At 35.5% G+C, this 25,881-nt stretch overlaps 1 protein-coding gene across 19 annotated transcripts in view; it reads right to left on the bottom strand.

The window, feature by feature from the left end:
* The window catches only part of PTK2 (protein tyrosine kinase 2), a 418,748-nt gene that overhangs the window by 200,295 nt on the left and 192,572 nt on the right, over nucleotides 1-25,881 (bottom strand). For all 19 annotated transcript variants that reach the window (XM_072602962.1, XM_072602979.1, XM_072602958.1 and 16 more), the window contains 2 exons: nucleotides 15,544-15,606; nucleotides 1,125-1,179 (listed from right to left, as the gene is read on the bottom strand). In XM_072602962.1, the coding sequence (XP_072459063.1) occupies nucleotides 1,125-1,179; nucleotides 15,544-15,606 (118 nt within the window). The remainder of the gene's footprint in view (nucleotides 1-1,124; nucleotides 1,180-15,543; nucleotides 15,607-25,881) is intronic.

Below are 25,881 nucleotides of genomic sequence, written 5' to 3'. Positions count from 1 at the left end.
TCTCTCTCCAGCCTGGGTATTTTCACTGGCTATCTCCCATGCTTGGAATATTTACCCCCCACTACTGACCTCTCTGGTTTCCTTCAATTCTCAGCTAAAATTCTACCCTCTAAAAGAAGCCTTTACCAATTCTCCTTAATTCTACTGCCTTCTCTCCTTAATTATTTTCTATTTTTCCTATATATAGCTTGTTTGTATATATTTCTTGGCTTGTTGTCTCCCCCATTAGACTGGAGATACTTGAGGGCAGGGACTGCTATCCTTTCTTGGTATCCCTAGTGCTTAGTATAGTGCCTGACACAAAGTAGGTACTTAATAAATATGACTGACTGATGTCCTTTGTGTATTTTTAATTTAGTCCAGCTGATTTTCTCATCTTTTATTGTCTTTGATGACATTTCTATTTTCTCATCCTTTATTTGGGGGATTGTGAAGTTGAAGTCCAAATGTGGTGGTTCCACTGGTAACTGATGGAGAGAAGAGTTTGTTACACAAATACTTACACAATTTTTCCATCTGCTGTCTGTGTCACTTGTTCAGTTTCATGCTTAAACAACCTTTAGATGACCTGGTTTAATATAGGTCTCTTTGTCAAGTTTTCTCCAATTTCATTTTTATTTGCAATGTTTCTTTTTGTTTTAAAAAGGCTTTTTTTTAATATCTTATGTTTTTAGTACCATAATCTTTTTTTTCTGAGATTTTGCCTAACCCATTGAATTGTCACTTGTAAAAAACGAAAATAAAGCAAAACAGACTGATAAAGGACCACATCCTATGTGGACATGAATAACATTTCTCATTTGGAATCCATCAACTCTCTATGTGAACAGGGAAATGTGTTTCATCATCTGTTGTCCCGGACCAAGTTTGAGTATTGGAATCAATCTGAGTTTGGTTACTTTTGGGGGGCTACTTTAATCTGTATTTTTGTACTATATTTTAACCTATTTTAAGGAACAAAACTGTATTTGAATAAACATATTTAACACTTCTTTAAGTAAATAACTATCTTTATGATTATAAATAAAAACTATGGTGAAAGTAATTTTAATTTTTGCAAAGCACCTCACATTTAGGAAAATGTATTTGCCTGATATGATTATGATAAAGAAGACTATAATTACCTTGACAGATTCCAGCAAACTCTTAGGAAAAAATCTCTTTAAACCAACATCCTTTCTGAAACACAAAAAGAAATATATTAACAAATAACACTACCAGCTAAATGAATAAAATGAAAGTCTTTCAAGGAAATTAGAACATATAGGTATACAAAAAGGATAAAAATATGATAAAATCTTGATTAAACAGTAAGTTTGGGGAATGGGAGATTCTGGTAAAGATTTCCAAGTTATACATAGAGAAAAGAAGCCTATAGGGTCATAGAAATCACTTTGCATCAACCTGCATTGAAAACCTTTCTAAAATGTATTATAGCATATGCTAGAAAATACTACATGATCAATTCTTGATTCAATATCTTAGAATAAGATTCATCAGCATAAATACAGTCCCAACTATATAATGACTTAGATGTAGCAAGCTAGATGGCACTAGCACATACTTCACATGCTCATAGAATCACAGATTTAGAGCTGAATAGAATCTTAGAGAAGTGACTAGGGAGCTGAAATAAGACTACAAAATCCAGTGAATGTTCCATTATATCATACTTGTTGCTTCAGTAGAATTTCATTAAAAAATAAATACATTTTTAACATAATCTTAGATCATAACATAAGGCCAAGTACAGATTATAAGATTTGGAACTTAAAGATCATTAGATTCCCTTATTTTTTCAAAAAACTCACTGGGGTCAAAAAGGCTGGGTATTTAATAGCAACTTGTTTGAGGAGTTAAGTCAATTAGAAGTCATCTTTTCTATGAAGTATTTGTGTATGTGTATACAGGCATACTCCTATTTACATACGTGTGTGTGTGTATAGAGTTTCTGAAGGACACCACTGTGATAAGTTCCCCTTTTTGCCATAAAGTATTCTTGATAACTTAGAAGGAAATAAAGATAACAAAAATTGAGTCATTTTCCTCCATGAAAATTTGTGGTTAGTAAATATGAACGATAACAAACATCACCGCAGCAACAACAACAAGCATAAATTAAATAAACTTTAAAATAGATGTATATTATCGCACTTAATTCTTTCAAATTACAAAGCTGGCACTGCTCACTTACTAGCCACTAGATGGAACCTGTATGCAGGAAAGCAGAACTACTTCCTCTATTTGCTTTTTGCTGTTTTCCAAGATGAGTAGGGATAGAAAATGAACAGGAAAATGAATAGGAAAGTAAAATAAAGACAGAAAAAAGAATTAGTGTCCCACTCTATAGTTACCTGTTTCTTCCACTGTGCTCTTTGTAATGCCTGCTCCATAGTTAACAAATTTGTTTTCATCTTAAACTTTCTTTTATTTGGCACTCACTGAGACCTAGCTACCTCCTGATGACAATGTATCCCTTGCCAGCCTTTTTACACTAGTTCCACTTTCACTCATAACATCTGATGTGCTGTTCGTGGTGAGAGTGATGGAATATTCTTTGCTTCCCATTGCCACATTCAGACTCTCCCTCTACTATTATCACGTAGACACCTCTCCTTCCCTGAGGTTCAAACTATTTAAATTTACCATCTAATCTGGATACTAGTGGCTATTATTAATCAACCTCCAAGACACTTTCTTTCCTTCCTCAGTGTGTTCCGGGTCTGGCTCATAGCCTTCTTGAAGGAGCAACTGCTGTACTCATAGCAAGGGAAGTCATTATCAGTTTAGGGTGGGAGATCATATATAATGTAGTGGGAATTAAAGCTAAGAAAGGTCAGTGACTTGCCAAGTGTAACATAGATAGTAAGTGTTTGAGGCAGGCTTTGAACTTAGGTCTTCCTGATTCCAAGTCTTGCACTTTTAACTCACTGTGCCATTTACGTACAGAATCCAAATATCCTAATTCCCCTATTCTAAAATCTAAGTATGGAATAAAAGACTGATATATTGATGAACTTATTATCAATAACTTCGATGAGTATGAGAATGACAAAAACCCCAGGGATTTATGTAATAAAATAGCTCACTTTTCTATAGCACCTTCTATGTTTAAAGTGTTTCATAAACATCCTTGTGAGGTAGTTAGTACAGATATATCTGCATTTTCAAAATGTATAAACAGGCTCAATGAGTTAAATGGCTTGTTATTACACAGTAATGGCTAGCATAACTTAACATTATAAAGTTTGCAAAGGACTTCATATGTCTTGCCTCAACTGGTCCTTACAACAATCGTATGAGACAGGTACTCTCATGGTCTCTTACACATGAGGAAAGTGAGTCTGAGGGAGATTAAATGACTTGGCCCAGGGTCACACAGCTAGTAAGAGTCAGAAAAAGGATTTGAACTCTGGTATCCCTGACTCCAAGCCCCATGGCTCTATCTCTTATACCACCAACTGCTGTGTCAGAGTCACATTTTACAACTTTGAATGCTCTTTCCATTATACTGTGGTAGTTTTTCAATGTATTTTTAGACTAATTTTAACTAGTTCACCCACGTTATACTTGCATGTATAGATGCTCTTTCTCTGCCACACACTCTGTCAATGAGAGAATAGGTATAAACTGCTTAAATAAGTAACCTGAAGATATGCAAAGATTCAAAGAAAGATCCAAGATTTTGATTCTTCTATCAGTCAATCAACTTATCAATCCAGCCTAGGAGTCACGGAACAGACTTTTTAGGATCTCAGATAATGGTTTAAGGTGCCACATTCAAAGTGCTCAGTTGGTGCTTATTATAGATATCTAAATTAAAAGCCTCTCTCAGGAAACAAGACATGGTACACATGGAACTGCCCTGTTTTTAATACAGGGTCACCTTCATTCTTGCTGTAGTAAAGCATCTGGCGGTGTTTTATAACATACATTGTTCTTTTCAGTAGGCTAGCACTGTAAAGTATAACCTTTTTTTGGGCCACAGCAACCAAAAAAAAAACCTCTGTTCCCATCTTAGAAAACGCAATACAATAAAACCCAGATGTACTAAACTGATAAGGAAGGGGATGATTATCCATGATTGTAAAAAAAGGAACATTTACTGTGAAAAGAATCCCCAAATAGGGCTCATCTTTACAAAGCAAGCTACTGAATGCAATACAGCAATAATTTGCACTTAGTCAGTGCTTTTTAAAAAAACGTTTGCGGAATTGAACTAATTTTACTTGTACCTTTTTTTTACCAAATGATCTCTAAGATTTCTTTCTAGCCCCGCACTCCTACAACCCTGTGAATAATGGTAAGCAAAACTTAAGAACAGGTTCTGTTTCAAAGATTCATTTGTGAATTGGTTGTCTGGATCTCAGAATGAATTTCTCTCCTTCCCAACACTGTAAAAAATGTTAGAAATGCAGATACAGACCTGTCTATAAAATGAAATTTTTGCCCATTAAAAAAAAAAGCTCAAAGTGAGTAGCCCTGAGCTTTTCTAAGTTCTAAAACTTCAAATCCCTTAAACTTTAAGCATTCATGAGTCTTAATTCATCAGGAAGAATGTTGAGAGTGTGGGAGTTAGACAGCTCCTATGGTATCACCATCATTATACAAAAATATACAGTTAACATTTACATACCATATTTCCTTATCTACTGGATCCTTCCCTGATGCCTGTAAACACACCCATGTCTCCCTCAATTTAAAAAACAAATAAAAACAAACCCTCTCTTGATCTGACGATCCTTGCCAGGCATCATCTTATATCTCTCCTCCTCAGTTAAATTCAGCAAAACTCCTCGTGAAAGCTGCCTATATAGTAGGTACTTCTCCAAAGCTCTTCTCTCACTTGGTTCTAGACTTACTGCAATCTGGCTTCTGAACTTATCATTCAAGTGATATTGTTCTCTCCAAAGTCATCAATGGTTTCACAGTTGTCAAATCTAATGCCCTTTCCTAATTCTTTGTCCTTCTTGATCTCACTGCATCCTTTATCACTCTTGATCACCCTATGTTTTTGGATACTGTCTCCTTTCTAGGTTTACATGTGTGCAGAGTACAATGGATTAGCAGTCCATAGTCATAACCACTTGGCCATCTTGTCAAGTACATATATACATAATATATATATATAAAATACATACATACACGCACATGTTAATATGGTTGTCAAACTACATTAGTAAAAATCTAAGAAAAGACATCTATGAAATTCTCTTTGTATGAAATTCTTCCCAAGATTCACAAGTGTATATACATATAAATGATTTTCCTTTGTGAAAAGAGGAATAGTATAATAGAAAAAAAAACCACTTGATTTAATGTTAGAGCACTTGGGTTCAAACTCTGATTCTGTTCCTCACTCAGCATGGTCTAAGTAGAAAGAAGATTCCATTTGACTCATAGAACCTGCATTTGAATCCAAGCTTCATCACTTACTTTCTTGGGTAACTTTGGGAAATTCAACCTTTCAGAGCATATTTCCTCATCTGTAAAATGACTTCTAAGTCTCTTCCATCTTTAAATCTGTAACCCTATAATCATATACATGAACGACTTTGGGAAAGTCTTTATTTGTTAGTGGAATAAAAATACAAGTTCCTCAATCAAGACCCCTCACAATTTGGTGCTAACTTCCTTTGAAAGTTTTATCTTATACTTCCGTATCATGTCTATGTACACACACACACACTTCAACACATATACATATGTGTGTATGTATAACAACAAGAAGACATGTAAATATATAAATGTATACACATCCACTGTAGCTCAACTAGACTATTCACCTTTTACTAAAGACATCTTTCATTCTCTCTCATTCATGATTCTGCAGTTTTTATCCTCTGCTACTCTTCCATTCAAACTCAGTCACCTCAGTCTTCACCAGCTAAAATAATAGCAACCTTTCAAGACATATTTCATATCTTATCTCCTCCAACAATATTGCCATTCATGAAAATATTTTCCTCCTGCACCCTTAGACAGCACTTTGTATCTCAGCAAGGTCCAGCAAGATTAAATGATACCCCTTCCTTTTCTAATTCCAAAGTGAAATTTTTAAGTGTGCATTTTTGGGGGAATTTTCCTATAATTGCCTTAAGACTTGACTCTCAGTAAAATTAGAACTTGCTGGTAAAAGAGGAAGCCAGCATTTTGGTTGTCTCTAGAGTACAGAACTAGGACAACAGGAGTGGGATGGGGGGGAGAGTTACAGGGAGGTAGATTTGGGGACTAAAATAAAAATTCCTACCAATTGCAACTGATTAACAAAGTAATTTGCTGCTTTGGAAAGCAGTATGTTCCATGTTACTACCAGAGTTAAAGCAGAGGCTGAATAACCTGTTATAAAGGATTCCATCAACATGATTCCTGAATTAGGAAGGTTAAGCAATATTAAGCAATTTGCGTATAACACTTTCCAAAGTGTTCCAAGTTTGAAGCAGTGAGATGACATATAGGAAGAGCAATAGATGCAGATGAGAAAGGAATGAAAATGTTGGCTTCATGATGACTCAGTGATCTGCAGCATTTGACGCTATCAATCATTCTGTGCTCCTGGAGAGTCTCCTCTCTGGATTTTTGCAACATTTGTTCTCTTTCAGTTTTACAATCTGAAAATACCATGATATTGGCTAGCAAACTAATACTGCTATTGTTGTGTTAGTTTACTTTGGTTTGTTTCTCCATCAGTTCTCCCAGGTATTTTAGTCTTTGAAGACCAACAACAAAAGATCCTGAATGATCTTGCCCTCATTTGGAAATTGGCCTTTCGTCCCAGTGCTGCAACTCCACAATTCCCAAAACTGCAATTGATGTGTCTGCTTTATTTTCAGCCTAAGGCTTCTATAATACTGTACTCTCTCCTCAAGGAATAAAGCCCTGAAACTAATATCCCTAAGGTATAATTCTGCTTTACCTATACAGAAAGTATAGAGGGGTCCTGCTTAAGTTGAGAAGATATGGGAGGATAAAACTGAGTCACTGGCTAACAGCTTTAAAGAAACAATTCATTTATGCTTAGAATCTCAGTTTTCTCATATATGAAATGGAGACTAACATTTCTCCTGTTTGTCTCAATAAGATAATGCACTTGAATGAAATTTCAAACTATAAACAACATATAAACAACATATATGTAAAGATAAAGGATCATGACTATTTTGTAAATATAAAATCTTATAATTGGAAAGAATCTAAAAGGTTATCTAAATCAACAAAAACCTGAACAAGAATCCCTTTACCACAGAGGTTTCAAACCCGCAGTGGCACATGAACCATGTTAAAATTTATCTAAGAAATATTTAACAGAATAAATAAAAACACAATGGAAAATAGATGATGTATTAACATTATGTAGTTTTCTAAAGCAACATGGGGCTTGCAGGGATCCTTAGGTATGGTTTTCTGAGTTTGACATCACTGTTCTACAACAGTCAATTAATTGGCGCTGATAAGTGATATTTATCTTCTACTTAGACTATAACAATAGTACCTATCAGGGGTGTTGTAAAGATCAAATTGGATAATATATGTTAAGTGGACCATAAACCATAATATATTAAATGCCAGCTATCATTAACTATTATTATTAGATCTCCAATGATGTAGAACTTAATTCTTCAGTATCTCAAGGATCTGTGGTTCCATCACAGCAGATACTCCATTCATTGATACTGACCTCAATTCTCTATAGTCAACTTAATGAGGAGGTTCTTTGAAGTTAGACAGATTGATCTTTGGGCCAAGCACAAAGTGTGTTTTGGCAAAATTGTACTAAAAACTTTTACTATTTGATATAAGTAATAGCTTTGCTCCACTGAAACAAGACATTCTTTGAGAATCTAGCATCATCTTGATACCATAACAATGCATCAAAACAAAACCTAAAAACACTGCATCCCAAGTATTAATATTCCAAGTACTTATAAAGAACGTATTTAGGGTTAGTGTTTCTTATTTCTTTGCCCCAAATACTACATATTTATCTTTTTGCCACAGATTTTAAATTTGAGAAATTATATAGACAGTAAAGCTAACATGGCTCTGTTGCACTAGTCTGAGAGTTGATATAATTTTTAAAAATTTCCCAAATGCATCTCAGGAATCATAAGAATTCACAATAATTTTAAAAATATAAGACCATTTGCACACATGTAGCCTATATCTGATTGCTCACCACCTCAGGGAGAGAGCAGGGGAGGAAAGGACAGAATTTGGAACTAAAAACTTTAAATAAAAATGTGGAAAAATTAAAAAATACATATGACCACATGGCTAAAGGGCAACAACCTTAAACTGAGTGAATCAGCAACAAATATTGCTACAATTATATGCGCATTCATTATCAATGTGAAGATACTAAAATACACATGTATCACTTTGTGTTATTCATATTACATTTATCCATTCAACATTCATTTTATAAGCATTTATTAATCACTTTCTACATATCCATCTCTGTGCCAGATGCTGGGGATACAAAGACAAAAGCAAAAACCCTGGTCTACACATTCATATACAAGTATTTACAAAACAGATACAAAATGAGTAAACTTTACATTACAGTAATTTGTGTAAAATGCTTTATGTTCTTTTTTCATTATAAATTCTTTGAGAATGGATGTCTTACTGTTCTATGTATCTACCACAATTTGCCACAGGGTTTGATTGTCTTAAACATAGTAGACACTCAAAAAAAATTTAAGTAAGCAATTTGCATATAACACTTTCCAAAGTGTTCCAAGTTTGAAGCAGTGAGGTGACATATAGGAAGAGCAATAGATGCAGATGAGAAAGGAATGAAAATGTTGGCTTCATGATGACTCAGTGATCTGCAGCATTTGACACTATCAATCATTCTGTGCTCCTGGAGAGTCTCCTCTCTGGATTTTTTGCAACATTTGCCCTCTTTCAGTTTCACCTATCTTGGAAAGAGCCCTATGAAACTTCTCTGCTGGATCATCAAGCCTACTCTTTCCACTTAGTTCTTCCTACACCCAAAAGCTCTTTTCATTTGCCTCTTTACACTCTCTCTCAGTGACCTGATGAGTTCACACATGAGTTCCATGGCTATCTCTACATAGTAGATAACTCCCAGATTTACATTTCTAGGCCTCCTGTCTTTCTTGAACTCTATACTCCTATAACAACTGGCAAAATAGGAATTAGATCAACTAGATTCCTTTAGGCATTTCAAATTCAATATGTCCAAAACATAACTCATAAACTATCCCCTTTCCCCACACCAACCCTGTTCCCAATTTACCTAATTCTGCTGAAATAACCATCATACTTCCAGTCACACAGGTTAGTGGGCTTGGAGGCATCTTCGAGTCCTCACTCTCTTCACCACCAAATGCACAAATAATAGCCAAGTCTCTTCACTGTTATCAGTACAATATCCCTTGCATCTCTTACATAGCCAAAATTCTACTTCAGGCCCTCATTGTCTCCCACTTGAGCAGCACCCTAGATGGGTTTTTGACCTCAAAATGATTCTCTTTCCAATCTATCCTCCTCACAGCTGACAAAGTGATATTTCATAAAACAGGTCTAACTCTATTACTCTTGTTCAGTAATTCAGTAGGCTTCCTGTGACCTTCAGCATCAATAAAAATTTCTTTCTTTGCCATCTGAAACTCTTTACAACCTGATCCCAACCTACTTTCATTTATATTTTGCTCTCTTTCCCACACTCTGTGGCTCAAACTGGGCTATTTACTGCATTGTACAAAACTGACAGATAAATGGAAGACACATTAGAGGAAGGAAAGATTTGAGGTAGGGAAATCAACCAAGAGATTATGGCAACAGTTAAGGCAAGAGGTAATGAGGACCTGCATCTTATAGGTGGGACATATGCAAGAGAAGTGAAGGTAAAGATAAAGAGATCTGGAAATAAACTGGAGATTTAGGGTGAGTATAAGTGAAGATCTGAGAATTACAGTGCCAATGGATGGGAAGATAGTGGTGCTTTGAAAGAGAAATCTGAAATTATAAAACAAACTCTTTGGCATTTTGATTCTAATAGCAATACTTCTATGGAAATAGTGATAGGTACTAATAACTCCATTTGTCTTCATTTTCTTTTCTATTTTCCCTTAAGCTATCTGTATCCCTGTAATTTTTGGATTAACTGAAAAAATATCCAAACGAATATAATTTCTGACTCTTACTCTGGAAGTGGTTTAGAATTCTGAAGAGTCATTAACTTAACAATGATTTTTGGATTTTATACAACAATTCCCCATGTGATCCCTTCAAAGACTACTTTAAGTAAATTACATCCATGGGTTTGTTAGTCTTACAACGTCCCTCAGAATTATTATGGGGCAGCTAGGTGGCATAGTGGATAGAGAGCTGGGCCTGGGAATCAGGAAGATTCATCTTCCTGAATTCAAATCTGACCTCAGACACTAACTGTGGCCAACTCACAAGTCACTTAAACCTCTTTCCTCAGTTTTCTCATCTGTAAAAAAGCTAAAGAAGGCTATGACAAACCACGCTAGTGTCTTTGCCAAGAAAACCCCAAATGGAGTCACAAAGAGTTAGACACAACTGAAGAATGATTGAACAACAACATAGTTATTATCCTATTTTCTGATTTAACTATTACTTTTTTCCCAGTTGTCTGCACTACCTATTCCACCTTGCTCTATAAGAGCAAAGGTTATAAAAAAATTGGAATAACAAGACCTACATACCTATTACATATTGCTGTTAGGATCAAATGAAATAATAGATATGCTTTGTGAATACAACGTACTCTATAAAAATGAACTATTATTATTATATCATACTATAATTATGAAAGACTGGGTTAAATTTAGACAATTACCTGGTGGCCTTCTTCTGGTGGTGTTTCTTTACACATCACTTTTTCCCCCCTCTAATGGATAAATTATTCTATGTATTTTCATACTTTCAAATGCCTTTCCTTGATGTTAAAAGAAAAAAACATATAGTAACATACATATTACCAGCAGATAGCTCTTGGGGGCAGTTTTCTTTGTCTCCTCTAGATGAAATTCTATTCATAGTACACTTGGCTTTCTTTTCCTATTTCGTTCCCCCAAAGCATAACCTATATTTTCTGACACTGAATTTAATTTGTCAATTATCTGCTTGTTTTCTTATCTTGGCATCACATAAAGATTTGGTTGGATGCCATTCAAATCACTTCACTTTCCAAATCAGTGAAATAGGATAGGCGTCTAAAGGGGACCCTGGAGGATTATCAAATTTGTTTTTCTCCTACAAGAGAGTTTGTTGCCATTCACTATAACTCTGCCAGTCAATTCATAATCCAGGTCATTAACCTAACACTGCTTTTTGGATTTCACACAGCAATTCCCTATGTGATTCCTTCAAAGACTACTTTAAGTAAATTATATCCATGGGTTTCTTAGCCTTACAGCTTCTCTCATGCTTATTATCCTATTTTCTGATTTGACTGTTACTGATTTCATGTTAGATAATCCACAGTTTCTTTTCCCATTTTTTTCATTTTAATAAGTACATAGGAATATTTGTTCTTTTTCTTTGAAAGTCTATTGCTTCTACTAAGTGTTCTAACTGCGTATATCCTTTGTTGGTTTTTCTGATTCTACTTATCTATATACTTGAGGAAGAAAGAAAGGTCTAAAAACTTTTGAGCCTGTTAGGATTCTAATAAAAACTGAACATATTATTAATTTATCAATAAACATGTGTTGAGTCTATTTCAGACTGAACAATGAGATTAATTTCCCTACTACATTGTGGGTTCTTTGTAAATACTATGCATTACCTAAACTTTTTATCTCCCTCAGATCCTAGCAGAGTGTTTGGTCATAGACTCATTTTCATTGTATATTATCATTATTATGTGTGTATGTGAGGCACAAACACAACACACAAAACATATTGTGAGGATCAAATGAGATCATTAATGTGTTTTGTAAATAAAGTACTTTGTAAATGTATTATTACTACTGATACTAATAATATGTCAAACTATAGACAAAATGAGATGATATGCAGTGACAGTGAGCATTCTATAGTGGATTAAGGGACGGCATCAGAGTCAAACACTTCAGTTCAAGTTTTGTAGTTGGCGCATACTAGCTGTGTCACCAGGGCTAAAGTCATGAATGGCTGATCTGTGTCAGTGGACAGAATTTCCACAAAAGGATTATACCACACTACTTATTCTACTCCCTTTCATGCATCCTATAGTCCAGACATAGTGATGCATGTTCTGTTCCTAGAATATGACACTCCTGTTTCCCTCTTCATGTATCCTATGCCTGAAATATTTATCCTCCTCAACTCTGCCTCTCAAACCCTAGATCCCCTTCAAGCCTTGGTTCAAATGTGACCTTCTCTGCTCAAAAGGCAGGAGGCCAGTCTGAGTTCCCCCAGAGGCTAGCGGTCATTCTCCCTACAGTCATCATTTATCTGTTTATGTACATACTATTTTCAACCTTAAAGTACGTAAGCTCTTTAAGGACAGGATCACTTATTTTTCTTTGTATCCTCAGAATTTAGCACAGTACTTCACTCAACATAAATGTTAAAGAAATGCTTGTTGATGGAGGAGGAAGTACGATTTGAGTTAGATTCTAAAGGATAGAAAGTAATTCAAAAGGTGAGGGCTGAGGAGGAAGGAGCTGTAAACATTCCAAAAGTAGAGAATGCCCTGAGGAAAAGAACTGAGTGAAGAAAATGTAGAAGTATAATATTGGGAGGAATGAGAATAGTTCATTATGGCTGAAGAACAGAGTGCCCACAGGGGAGTATTAAGAAGATAAGGCCGGAAAGCAAGGTTGCAACAGACTTGGAGGAAGGATAAAGAAGGGCCTTAAGTTCCAAGCAAAGAACTTTGAACTCTACTTTGTAGGCAACAGAAGCCACTCAAGATTTAAGCAGAGGAGTGATGTGACAAGATCTTTGCATAAGGAAAATTATTGCTGAAGCAGGTGAATTGAATTGAGTAGAAAGATCTAGAGAAATGTAAGTTTATTTCAACAGTCCAGGTGGGAGATAATGACGGCATCTACTAAAGTATGGGTAAAATGAGAATGGAGAAGAGAGTACAGATGGCAAAGACAATGAACAAAAACGGATACCTGAAGTCTCATGTTGACTTAGGAACCACAAATCAACATTTCTGTATTTTTATTTATGTTGTTAAACATTTCTCACTTGTTTTAATCTGACTGCGACCTCTACTCAAGGGTAAGACAATACTACAGTCTGTTAATAATACTTTTTATATTTTTTTAAATAGGGCTGAAGGGTCAAAACTAGCCCTCTGCCTGTTTTTGTATTGCAGCTCCTGGAGCTAATAAAAAAAACTGAAATAAAATTATTTTTAAACAAAAATAATCCTTAGCTGGTAATGCCCTCCCTGGGGCTAAGAATGGTGTTTGTTTTTGTTTTTTGAAAACCATTCTTACCTCACATGCCCATACCAAAACCAGCTGTGAGCCAAAGGCCACAGTTTGCTGATTTCTGCTCTAATATTTCACATATCACTTGCGCATCTCATATACTTCTGCTAAATTCACCAACTTAATGTAAAGATCTGATCTATTCATTCTCCTGTTCAAAATCCTTAAATGGGTTCCTAAAACCTAAGTAAACAGACTTGTTAACCAAGATTTTTTTACCTTTTAGATCCAATTTACCTTTTTAGCCTTATCTTATCTTTGTACCATATTTATACTCCAGCTAAAAGAGTCTATTCACCACTCACCAGATACAGTACATAATTTCCCACCTCTGTGTCTTTAACCATGCCATTCGCAACGATTAGAATGTCATTTGTTCAGTCGTGTCTGACTTTTTGTGACTGCGTGAACCATAGCCTGCCAGGCCCTTCTTTTCTCCATTACCATTGCCTAACTACCCATTTTTTAGCATCATCTCACATAACTCTCCCTAACTGAAGTCTTTCCTTAACCCAATTTTGTACACCCAAGCTGAATGTGATCTATCACTCCTCTGAACTCCATTATACTTCTTTTATGCACTTATTACTTAGGTAATTTTGCATTTTAGTTATTTCTGTACCTGTCTTCACTTGCCGATTAAAGAGTAAACCTATTTAAAGGAATGGACCACATCTTTTAACTTTTTCATCTATGTATCTGTTTCAATGCCGAGTATGTTCCTTTGAATATAGTGAGTCATTAATATAAATTTTTTGAAGGAAGCATGTTACACTTTTATTGGGGAAGGGCCAATGAATTCTCTGCTGCTCAAAACCTGTAATGATGACACAAAATTTCACTCTTGCCAAGAAAACGGATGACTATCATTAAGTCATTTAACTAACTATATTATTTTATGCCTGGCCCAATTTCATTTGGCCCTAACCTAGTTTCTTTTAGGAACTCAACTTAGAATCCTGTGGTTACTTTATGACTATATTAACATAGGAGCTCAAAGCCTAAGCTGTTATTTCAGGAGTAAAATAAATTCAGTAACTTACACCCCAAAGCACCTTCATTCCTCAATTCAGGCTTTCAACTGAAGAATATTTAACACTAATTTAAAAGAGAATGTCCTTCCAACTAGGACTGCTGTAATTACTCTGAATTCTATTTGCTTAAGAATTTAACACAAAATAATTTCCCATTCTCAAAAAGTGCACTTTTTATTCCACATAGCTCAAACCATCACATATCACCTCAAATGAGACGAAATATGGCAAGTACTCTGCAATCGTCAAGTTCTGTAAGTTCGCGTCGTTATTATTATTTTATTTCCCCCCACAAAAACACATGCTCTGAATGGTGTAGTCCCTAAGCCTTTGGAGAATTAGTGCAGTAGGACTGACCCAGCTTACTGCTTCTATATAAAAGCCAAAGCTATTTAAGTCCTTCAATTCTACACAGTATTATCTAACCTTTGGTTTGACTTTTAATACACTTCAAAGACTTCAGCAGTCATGACTGACAACTGGGTAAAGTTAGCATTTAGGCAGTGTTCCACAACAGCTAATAGAAACAAAATTAACCTTTAACAAGGTAAAATAAATACCAATTGTCTCTTTCAGGATTCACCATCGTATGGATGAAATACAGAGCTTCTCACACATCTTCTGTTCAAGTTTGGATGAAACCCACTTAATTCAATTTAATTATATAATTAGGCATTAACTTGGATATCAGAAAGTTTTCTCATTCTATCATGCAATAGACAAATTTTGCTTTTAACTGGAAGAAAATGCTTATAGAAAAAGTTAAACCAGATAAATAATAACTAAGATAGAACTGACTATGTACAGTGGGTCTTAATGTATTCAAGTAGCTGTTATGTTTGAAGGACTCAGTTGATTGATTCTAGGAATTAAAATGTAACATAAATTACTACAAAATTAGTGAATCCTTATCACTTCAATATAGCTAAGAGCCTTCAACTATATCATAAATTTACACTGAACTGTAATTCAAATCAAAGCAAAACTTTAATTATCAAAACCTATAACATGAACAAATGCCTTCCTCACTACATTGATCTGATTCTTCTAGGAAAGAGTAGATATGAAATACTTACTCTAATACTTCATAGTTAGATTTCTTCTCTAGGGCATTGCCCCTCATCTCCCAGTATGATCTCCTAAAATCACAAAAAATAGATTTATAAAGAATTGTTAAGAGAGAAAATGGTCAAAGCACATTATAATGAAGTATTTCTTGGACATCACTAACATTTTTGTGAATTCTGAATAAAGACACAAATTAAAATTTTGCTCAATTACTATGCTTTTGACTATGAATAAACTTGATTCTTGATCTTTAAGACCAATATTGTGAAGACAATTTATTAAGAGTAAAAAACATAATATCAGTTGAGAAACAAGTTTGGTTATAATTCAAAATAAGTCAACTCCTCCCAAAAGATAGGGATATAAGTGCAGCAGACTGGCTGATGCAACACTGCTGCAAAGGTACTAACCCCTACTCTGCTTAGGTCATGCAAACTGCTGATAACATTACATGTTATCACGAGTTTACCCATTTAGAAAAGGGCTATGGTGTTTCTGATTAAATAGATGGTCAGCATAGATGACAAAGGTTTTCTTACAAGACCCCTTTACAAAAGGGAGTAGGTGTAACTTGCAAAATATTCTTCATTATTATATTATATTATGCCAAATCAGACATAGAGTTTTCAAGTTTTACTGGCAACTAGGTCTTTCAAAAGTAAAAGCTGCCCTTAAGCTCATTAAGCCCACTAGAAAAAGACTTTTTTTAAAAAAGCCTGTGAACAGAGTATTTACAAAGGAATACAGCTTGCTTAGCCTGCTCTTTGTTTAGGAAAAAAAAGCACAAAAAATTATCATGATTCAAAAAGTTATATGAAATATTTCAGCTATAAATTATAATCCAACTGTTCTTCCTTGAAAACTGTCAACCACAATATAAATAATAGGTATTTTTAAAAGCTGTTGAATTTTATTCCAGGCCCATATGAAAGGCAAACACTAAAAATAATGGACTCAAAGGGACCGAGTGGTATGTCAACCCGCTCTCCTTTACGTGTCACCCTGTTTGAACTTTTCATTCAAGGTACAGATAGTTGAAAGAAATATCTTGAAATTCCACTCTGGGAAAAAAAAATTATGGGCACATAAATTTCCCTAAACTATGGATATGGCAATGCTGTTTAATCTGGATGAGACTGGAAGTCAGTCATCCAATTAACAAGCATTTATTAAGTGCTTAATATAGGCATTGTGCAAAGCTCTGTATATACAACGAGAAAAACACAATATTTTCTGACCTTAATAAGCTTTCACTGTAATAGGGGAGACAATATGTAAACATCTCAGTATATATTAGATACTACAAAGTAGATGGAAGATAAATTGAAAGTAGAAGGCATTAGCAGAAGCAGGTCCTCTTGCATTATGTGGGCTTTGAACTGAGTCTTCAAGAAAGCCAGGAAAAATAAAAGGTGAAGATGGGGGTGGGGCACAGAGCATTTTAGGCATGGGAGAACAGCCTAAGAACAGAAATGGAATCTGGACATAGAGTTAGAGGAGTCTTGTTGAAGGAATTTCAAAGAGTGGGAGACAGAGAGGCAATAAGCATCTATTAAAAGCCAGGTACTGCATACTAAGGGCTTTACAAACATCTCATTTGAACATCACAACAATCCTGGGAGGTAGGCGCTGTTATCTCCATTTTACAGTTGAGAAAACTGAGGTGAACAGAGGTTGAGTGACTTGCCCAGGGTCATAGAGCTAGTAAATGTCTGAAACTGGATTTGAATTCAGGTCTTCCTGACTCCAAGCCCAGCACTCTAGCCACTGTGCTACCTTCCTGTCTCAAAGTAGGCCAATTTCCTTTTATGTGCTGTCATACCCCATTAGAACATAAGCACTTAATGATCCTTGTCTCAGTGTAGACTGCTGTTGTAGGTGGGAAGGAGCAAGATGTAAGAAGACTAAAAATGTAAGAAGGCTTTAAATGCCAAACAGGGGACTTTATGCTGAATCTGGAGGTAACAGAGAGCCACTGGAGCTCACTGAATAAGGGAATGTGATATAGTTAGAACTGAACTTTAGGAAAATTGGTTTGGTAGTTGAGTGGAAGACAGATTAAATTAAGACAGGGAGAATAATTAAGAGACAACTGTAGTAGTCCAGGGAAAATCCCTGAACTAGGAATTAGGAAGAGACTGTAAATAAGACATAGGGTAGGAGAAATGACAAGATTTAGCAAAGGATTTGATGTGTTAGGTTAATGAAAATGAGGAGCTCAGGGTGACATTGAGGTTGCAGGCTTGGGTAACTGGTAGGAAGGTGGTGCCCTTGATAGTAATAGCGAAGTTTGGAAGAAGAGAATGGGGAAAGGAAGTGGGGAGATAATGAATTCTGGTTTGCACATGTTGAATTTAGGTTGCCTATAGAACATCCAGGGCAATTAGAGATACATGACTAACTGATGTTGGGAGGAAAGAATATGGCTGGATACATCTGTGAATCATAGAGATAACTGAACTCATAGAAGCTGATAAGATCCCCAACTGGGATATTATCGAGGAAATAAAAGAAAGGAACCTAGAACAGATCCACTGGCGAGACCAATAGTTAGTGGGCATAACACAGATGAAGAGCCAGCAGAGGAGACTGAAAAGCAACAATCATACAGGTAGGAAAAGAACCATGAGGGAACAACGTCACAAAAAATTAGAGGAGAGAGAATATCTGGGAAGTCAGAGTGTTAAATGAAAGTTTAAACGAAATGGAATGTATGGAATAAAGCAGTGAATTTGCATAGACAATAATTTTTATGAATAAAACTTAGGTGTTTTTGTGACTGTGGGGTTGACTGGCATTAATAATGTGACTTGACTTGGGAAAAGAAAGCCCTTGTGTGTTAAAATTTCATTAAGAAGAATCAGGTATCTATGAAGCTGTGAAGAAAGCAGTGCATAGAACCCTGGACTGAGATCTAGCTAAAAAGTACCTGACTCCTAGGGTTGTTGTAAAGATAAAATGAGATAATATTTACAAAGTACTTTGTAAACCTTTAAGCAGTATATAAATGCTACTACCATTACTGCTACTGTTGCCTCTATCACAACAAAAAAGGTGATACTCCCAGTGAACCGTGAGAGCCAGACCACACCTGGACTATTGCTAATAAATTTTAATGACAAAGAATGACTGGAGCAGTGAATGGAAATGAAAACATCAAATGGAAAATGGGCAGTGGAAATGAGGGTAATAGCCAGAACAGAAGCAAGGAAAAGGAAAAGTGACAATTATCTTCAATTGGTCTCCTGCCGCGTAGAAGAGGAGATAATAAACTTATTTTGAGTAGGTCCAAAAGACATGACAACTAATGCGAATCAGAGTATTTCAGCATTGGAAATTGATCACCACCTAGTCCAGCTCAACAGCCAGGAGAATATCACCCTCAACAAAAAAACTGACCAGTATTCATTCTACCCTCATTCCAATCCTATGCCCAACAAAGTATCCCATTCCACTTTTGGAAATAGTCTGTGGTTTCTCTAATGGTCTGTGTAGTTTTTTCTTTCATCAAACCTAAATCTGTCTAGTGGCAACTTCTACCCATTATGCCTAGTTCTGCCCTCTGGGGCCAAGTGAAACCAGTCTAATCCCTTTTCCATATATGCCTTTGAAATACACACAGACAGTTATCGTTACCCCTACTTACCTCTATTCTCCAGCCTAATCACCTAATCACCTTCATATAGTATCATAGGATCAAAGATCTACAGGGCTGGGGGGGACCTCAGAGTCCCTCTAGCACACTACTGTCATTATGCAGGTGAAGAAATCATGGACCAGAGAGGGTGAGTGACTTGCTTAAGGGCATAAGTGGCATCTAACCCAAGTGCTCTTCCCATTGTACCCAGCTTCCTCCAAATGACATGTTTTCTATCCTTGCTCTCCTCTTAATAACACTCTACAATATACTGACTCTTCTACAATGTAGGATCCAATGCAATTCAACAAGCATTTATTTACCACTAACAATGTTATTAGTTAATATACTGGCCTCTAGGGATAGAAGGGCGCAGCTAGGTGACACAGTGGAAAAAGTGCCAGGCCTGGAGTCAGAAAGAGTCATCCTCCTGAATTGAAATCTGGCCTCAGACACTTACTAGCTGTGAGACCCTGGGCAAGTTATTTAACCTTCTTTGCCTCAGTTTCCTCATCTGTAAAATGAACTGGAGAAGGAAATGGCAAACTACTCCAGTATCTCTGCCAAGAAAACCCAAATGGGGTCATAAAGAGCTGGACACAAGTGAAAATAATTGAACAAGGGATACAAGGAAAAAAAATTTAAAAAAAAAAACAACTTTGCCCTCAAGTAAATTACATACTTTTGAAGGAAAACAATATGCATGCAGTTAAATATAAAATGCATGAAAATGTAAAACAAAATAAACTGAGGTAGGCTGGAAGAACACTAACAACTCAAAGGCTCAAGAAACGCTTCTTGGGGTTCTGAGGGGTGGCACTTGAGATGTACCTTGACACCAGGCAGTGATTATAATAAGCAGAGCTGAAGAGGGAGAACAGGAAAGGTAGGAACATAAAAAATGAAATGCGTATGAAGATCAGCAAGCAGGCTAGAATGTATACCTTGTGAGTGGGAGGCTAATCTAGAACTGTTGAAGCCAGATTAGAATGGGTTTTAAATGCAAAATAAAGGAATTCATATTTATTTAGATTTGTATTTATAAGGATTGAGAAATTCTTATCAAAAACAGGAAGCATGTTTCTTAGAGAAGTTGAATTCCATTCTGCACCTAATGAGTTTCAGAAGATTACAAGACAAGTAGAAGGACATTTCCAGAAGGCAGTCTGGGGATGTGAGAATAGAGTTCTAGAGAGGGATGAGGGCTATATTTCAAAGGAACTTCCATAGAGAATTGAATAAAATACTCCAAGATGTGGTCTGAGCAGAAGAGAACCATGGGAGTATAAGCTATCTTTTTCCTGGTCATCATGTCTCAATGCAACAAGGCTACGTTAGAATTCCTGGCTGCTATTACGTACTATTAACTGATGCTGTATTTGTAATATCTCAAACTCTAATTCTGTAAGTAAACTGAATTCATCCTGTAATTATGAAGTTTATTTTTTAATCCAAATGAAAGACTTTATATACTGTTCATTTTCATATTATTCAATCTGGTTGAATATCTTAACAAATCAAGATTTTAAAAAATCCTTCCCAGATTGGTGTCAAAATTTTATAAACATGCCACTTAGGCATTTATTTAAGTCTTTGACAAATATATTGAACAGCACATATTCCTGAGGAACTCCACTGGAAAACTCTTTTCAAGCTGACAGGGAATGATCAGTAAGTACTCTTTTGGTTTGGCCATTTAACCAATCAACTGGTAAACATTTATTAAGTGCCTACTATGTGCCAAGTAATGTCCTGAGCACTGGGGATACAAAAAGAGGCAAAAGACAGTCCAGTTTCAAATCCATCTAACTGTGCTATTACTTGGTCCATATCTTTATCTTAAAAAAAATAGTGCAAGAGATTGTCGACTCTTTTGCTAAAAGTAAAACTGTAACTATCAGTTCAAAAGCACTGTCAAAAATGGAAGTTAAAGCACCTTTGAACTTGAGATGATCTTTCTAATTATAAACATGCTTTCTTTTGTTAATATGTTCTAGAATTTTGTCAGAAACCAAGATCAAACATGCTAGTTTCTACTTTTCAGACTTTTTTTTGTCTTTTCTGAAAATCTGGACATCATTTCCTTGCTTCCGATTCAGCAGCACTTTTGTACTTCATAATCTTTCAAATAAGCAATCATAGCTTGTTGAATCAGAGGATTTAGTTCATCTGTGCCACATGACCTTAACTTATTGAGGGCAATTCCAGTACTCTCTTACTATCTCCTTCCTTACTATGGATATCAGTTCCCTATCTATTCGCCATGTGGTTCTGTACTTTCCATTCCAAACATCATTGCCCTTACTAGAGAAAATAAGTAGAAGAAAAACCTCGTGACTTTGCCTTCTCTTTGTTATCAGTTACCACCTCATTTATCCCAAGCAACAGTGTTATTCTGTCTTTGGGTCTCTTTTTCAAAAAAGACAGTTAAAACATACAAACAGAAAAACGTGCAGTTTCAGCTTTTCTTATCAACCTTACAGAATAGAACAACAGAGTTTTCATACTGGTTTCACAGATAAAAATAATAAAATCATCTGCCTTTTAAGCTTTAGCATGCCCCTCACTATGGGACTGCACCATACTCTTAAATTCATTCTCTGAGACTCGTACTTGTACATATCACTTTTAAAAACTAAGGTGGCTGTTAAATTTCCCAGACATTCATGTTGGGTTTCTTTTGACGATTCCACTTTTTTCTCTTTATCAGAACTATTTTTCTTTTTATCTTGAGTTTCATGCTTGAGAGCTTTCCATTTCCCCTAGAATGAACTTCTCTGAACAATTTTAGTATAAAGGATGCTGCTTATTTTTCCTGTTCCCACTCTGAAATCTGCTTTCCCCAAACCTAGAGTGCCGTGTTGTAAGTTTGCTTCCTTCTCTCTCTGAATCACCTTTATCACAGACTCTAAGACGCAGCTTTCACTTCCTCACAAGGTTCCATCATTTGATCTCAACCAGTTTCTCCTAATTTGGTGAGAATCAGATCTAGAAAAACAGTCTTCTTGGTCAATTCTCCCACTTTTTAAAGAATATAATCACCATAAAGCCAGGTTAAGATGTTATTAGTGGCTCTGCTTTTGGCACTTACAGCAGTTGTCACCCTCATTACTGTATCATGCTTCTATATTTGATTGGTGATGTTTCAAAAATTCATCTGTGTGCTTTCTAGCCAGACAATCTTGAGTATTCTCCAATAATAATATAACTTTTTGACACTTCACTGATATCAACAAATAATCTTCATCAGAAGATCAAGCTGTTTCCATGCCAGCAAGTACAATCATCATTCAGGGAAGAACTCATATGGAGAAGGAAGAGATGTGCCCTCCCTGTCACTACAAACTGCATTTACTAATACCAGCAAGCAGTAAGCCCCAAGAATAAGAAGCTCATCCCACACCACCTGCCCTGCTTCTAGCCCACTGCTGAAGTCATCATCCAGGGAGTTAACCTTTGTTGAGATGTGACCTGGTAACTCAGCAACAATAGCTAGTGAATATCCAGGGAAGAAAGTCTCAATGCCAACATCCTTGGCACGATTTAAATGTCTGGACATTAGAAACTGATATATGAAAATAACACTAAAGAAGATGTTTAGCCTCTACAGCCCACAAACCAATGGGCCTTTCCATCTGACTTGCAGCTGGAATCTCTTAAATAAATACACTGTCTCTCAACCGAAATTTCAGAATCTGAGCTCCCCATGTGCTGAAACCTTAATTTCCTACTTGTTTCATCAGTACATGGCACAATGTTTTGCAAAAGATAAGCATTTAAAAAGTGTTCATCTGTTTATTTGTAAACTGTGAAAATACTTTCTGGGTTCTTTCTAAAAGTATTTTCCATATGTATTACCATAAGCAGACAGCTGCCATTGACTTTGATAGGTTCTACAGAGCCATGATCTGGCAAGACAGTAGACCTCTTTATAGTTAATATTGACAAAAGTCTATCCCAGTACCAAGCACGTCTCCCTATTACATACAGGAAAATCATCCATCCTTCAAACATTTACTACATGTGTAACACTGGGCAAGTCACTTCATTTTTATGTGCATTAGCTTCCTCATCTACAAACTGAGGGGTTTAGATGCTATATATCTAAGGTTCTATCCTTTTCTAAATCTATAATCTTGACACAAGCCAGCTTTCCCCTCTGTCTCTTAAAATCTTTTCTTCTTAAGGTAAACAATGAAGACTTCAAAGGAATACTTCATTGCCTTTAATAACCTAAGATGTGTGGAAAGTATTCTATGAATTCTTAACTTTCTTTCTTCTCAGAGAGAAACCAGCTTGCATTTGGGCACCGAAAGCAGTCACTTGGCAGTGACAGTAGTTCAAATACCTAAAGTTACAGCAAAAATCTCCGAACACTCCATAGAAGTGAGATCATCATTCCAGGCAGTTCATGAAGAAATGATGGAGGAAAACTACATGAAGTAAAATGTGGGTTCAAATTTTAAGAACAATAACAACTTGAAAGCAAAGTTTTCTTCAAATGGAATGAGATGTTTTGGAGGTTGTGATTTCTGTACTACTGAAAGTGGTAAAGCAAATGAGAGATGATCATGTGCTTGTGTTGTAGAAAGGGGTTCTTGTACAAGATAAAAAGTTGAACTACATGCCAAGAGCACTAGGTACAGCAATGAAAAGAACCCTGGAACTGGAGTCAGGAAGATCTGAGTTCAAATATACCCTCAGACACTAGCTCTGTGACTCTGAGTAATTCACTTAAATTCCACCTGAGTTTCCTCATCTATAAAATGGGGGTTCCAATATTAGCACAAAACTGCCAAGCTTGTTATGATGATAAAATGAGATGGTATTGGTAAAACACTTTGCAAACCCTTAAGGCACTATATAAATATTAGCTATTATTAGCTAGCACTTAATACAGTGTCTAGTATATAGTAGGGACTCAGAAAATGTTTGTTAACTTGACACTTAAAAAGCTGAAATGTCTTCAAATGTTATACTTAAGTATATATGGGATATCTATTTAGTGGGATTGTGCAAAATAGATTATTTTTAACAATAAGCTTTTAAAAAAATCATCATGGTTTCCCCCAGTATTTCTCACCCTATTATCTCAAATAAGTCATTCCGTATAACAGATAAATAGTGTTTTTTTTAAGAAGAAAAAAGTTGGTATAGTTGATCAATACATTGAAACTGTTCAATATGCAACAGTGTGGACCTCCCATCACCTCAGAGTGGTGGATCTAAATCGTCCTCTGCCATATCTCTTTCAAGCCATGTTTGCTCTTTATAATTCTGCAACACTCTCTAATGTTTCGTGTGCGCAGTTCTTTCTGTTTATGTTGCTGTGGTCATTATGTGTTTCATTTTCTTGGCTCTGCTTCTGTATCAGGTCATAAAGATCTTCCCACGCTTCTCCATAGTCATCATTTTTTAAAGCATAGCGATATTACATTACGATTTGCTCAGACAATCCTTTATTTCTTTTGTCTTCTCAGTTTTGTTACCACATAACTCTGCCTAAGTTCTGATTATTCTATTTATTTTCATTTTGTTTTAATTTTACCTCGTTCATTTACTATTTTTTAAAATTTTATTTTCTCCCCTCTTCTTTTTAATTAATTTGGCTAAAGATTATCAACTGCATTAATCTTTTCAAAGAACTAGCTTTTGGTTTTATCATTTACAGGGTTTTTTGGGGGGTGGGGTTCTGTTTATCTATTTGTCCTTTAATTCTTAATATCTCCTCTTTGGAACTTATTTTAGATTTGGTTATTGGTTGGCTTCCTAAATTTTAAAAAGTTCATATTCAGTTCACTAATCAAGTTTTTTTTAATTTTAATATAGCTTGTAAGGATAAGATTTCCCCCCAAGTCTATTCACTGCACTAGTGGTTCTCATTTAGTGGTTTGTGAACCTCCTGGAAAGTGAGACCACAGGCCAAGTTCATGCAAAAAAGTTCATTATTAACACCTTAAGCATTAAACAACTAATTACATTACACATATTTGCCCTCTGTAACAATAAATATATGCATTTTTGAATAACATTTTGTACTTTACAAATATGAAGTGTAAATTTATATTTTGAGCAAATTCATTTTGTCCAGATTTTAGAGCAAATTTAGATGGGGGCAAAAGTTATAACTATAGTTATTATAAGCACTTTTACAAAAGCTAGAGAGTAGAAAAATTTTTAAATGATGATATTTGTGATGACTTTTACTTTCTAATATTTCACATAACCAAACTGTTTAATTTTACATGCTGTCTTTAAAAACACATTAAAAGACAACTAATTGGTTTTCTAAAATTAGCAATTTTACCATCACTGGAATTACTAGCTATATTTAGTAATATAGTCCTGTATGACTTTTCTTTCTTAGTCCCTCCCACTAACCATGATTATCCTGTAAAGATTTGCCCTGGGCCCACTTCTCTTCTCTATCTATGCTATCTTGCTTAATGATTTAATCAGCTCTCATGGGCTCAATAGTCATCTCTTTGCAAATGACTTTCCAATCTGTATATCCAACTCAAACTTCTCTCCTGTACTCTAGTCTTCCATCACTAACTTCCTCTTGGACATCTCAAACTGGATGCCCATAGGTATCTCAAACTCAACATATTATTTTATTAGCCCCATTATTATTATTATATTATTTTATATTATTATTATCTTATATCATATTATATTATTTATATTATATATTTATAATATATAATTA

The sequence above is a fragment of the Notamacropus eugenii genome, chromosome 4, assembly GCF_028372415.1.
Source record: "Notamacropus eugenii isolate mMacEug1 chromosome 4, mMacEug1.pri_v2, whole genome shotgun sequence".
In the NCBI taxonomy this organism is placed as follows: Eukaryota; Metazoa; Chordata; class Mammalia; order Diprotodontia; family Macropodidae; genus Notamacropus; species Notamacropus eugenii.
This window is presented reverse-complemented; position numbering and strand designations above follow the sequence as displayed.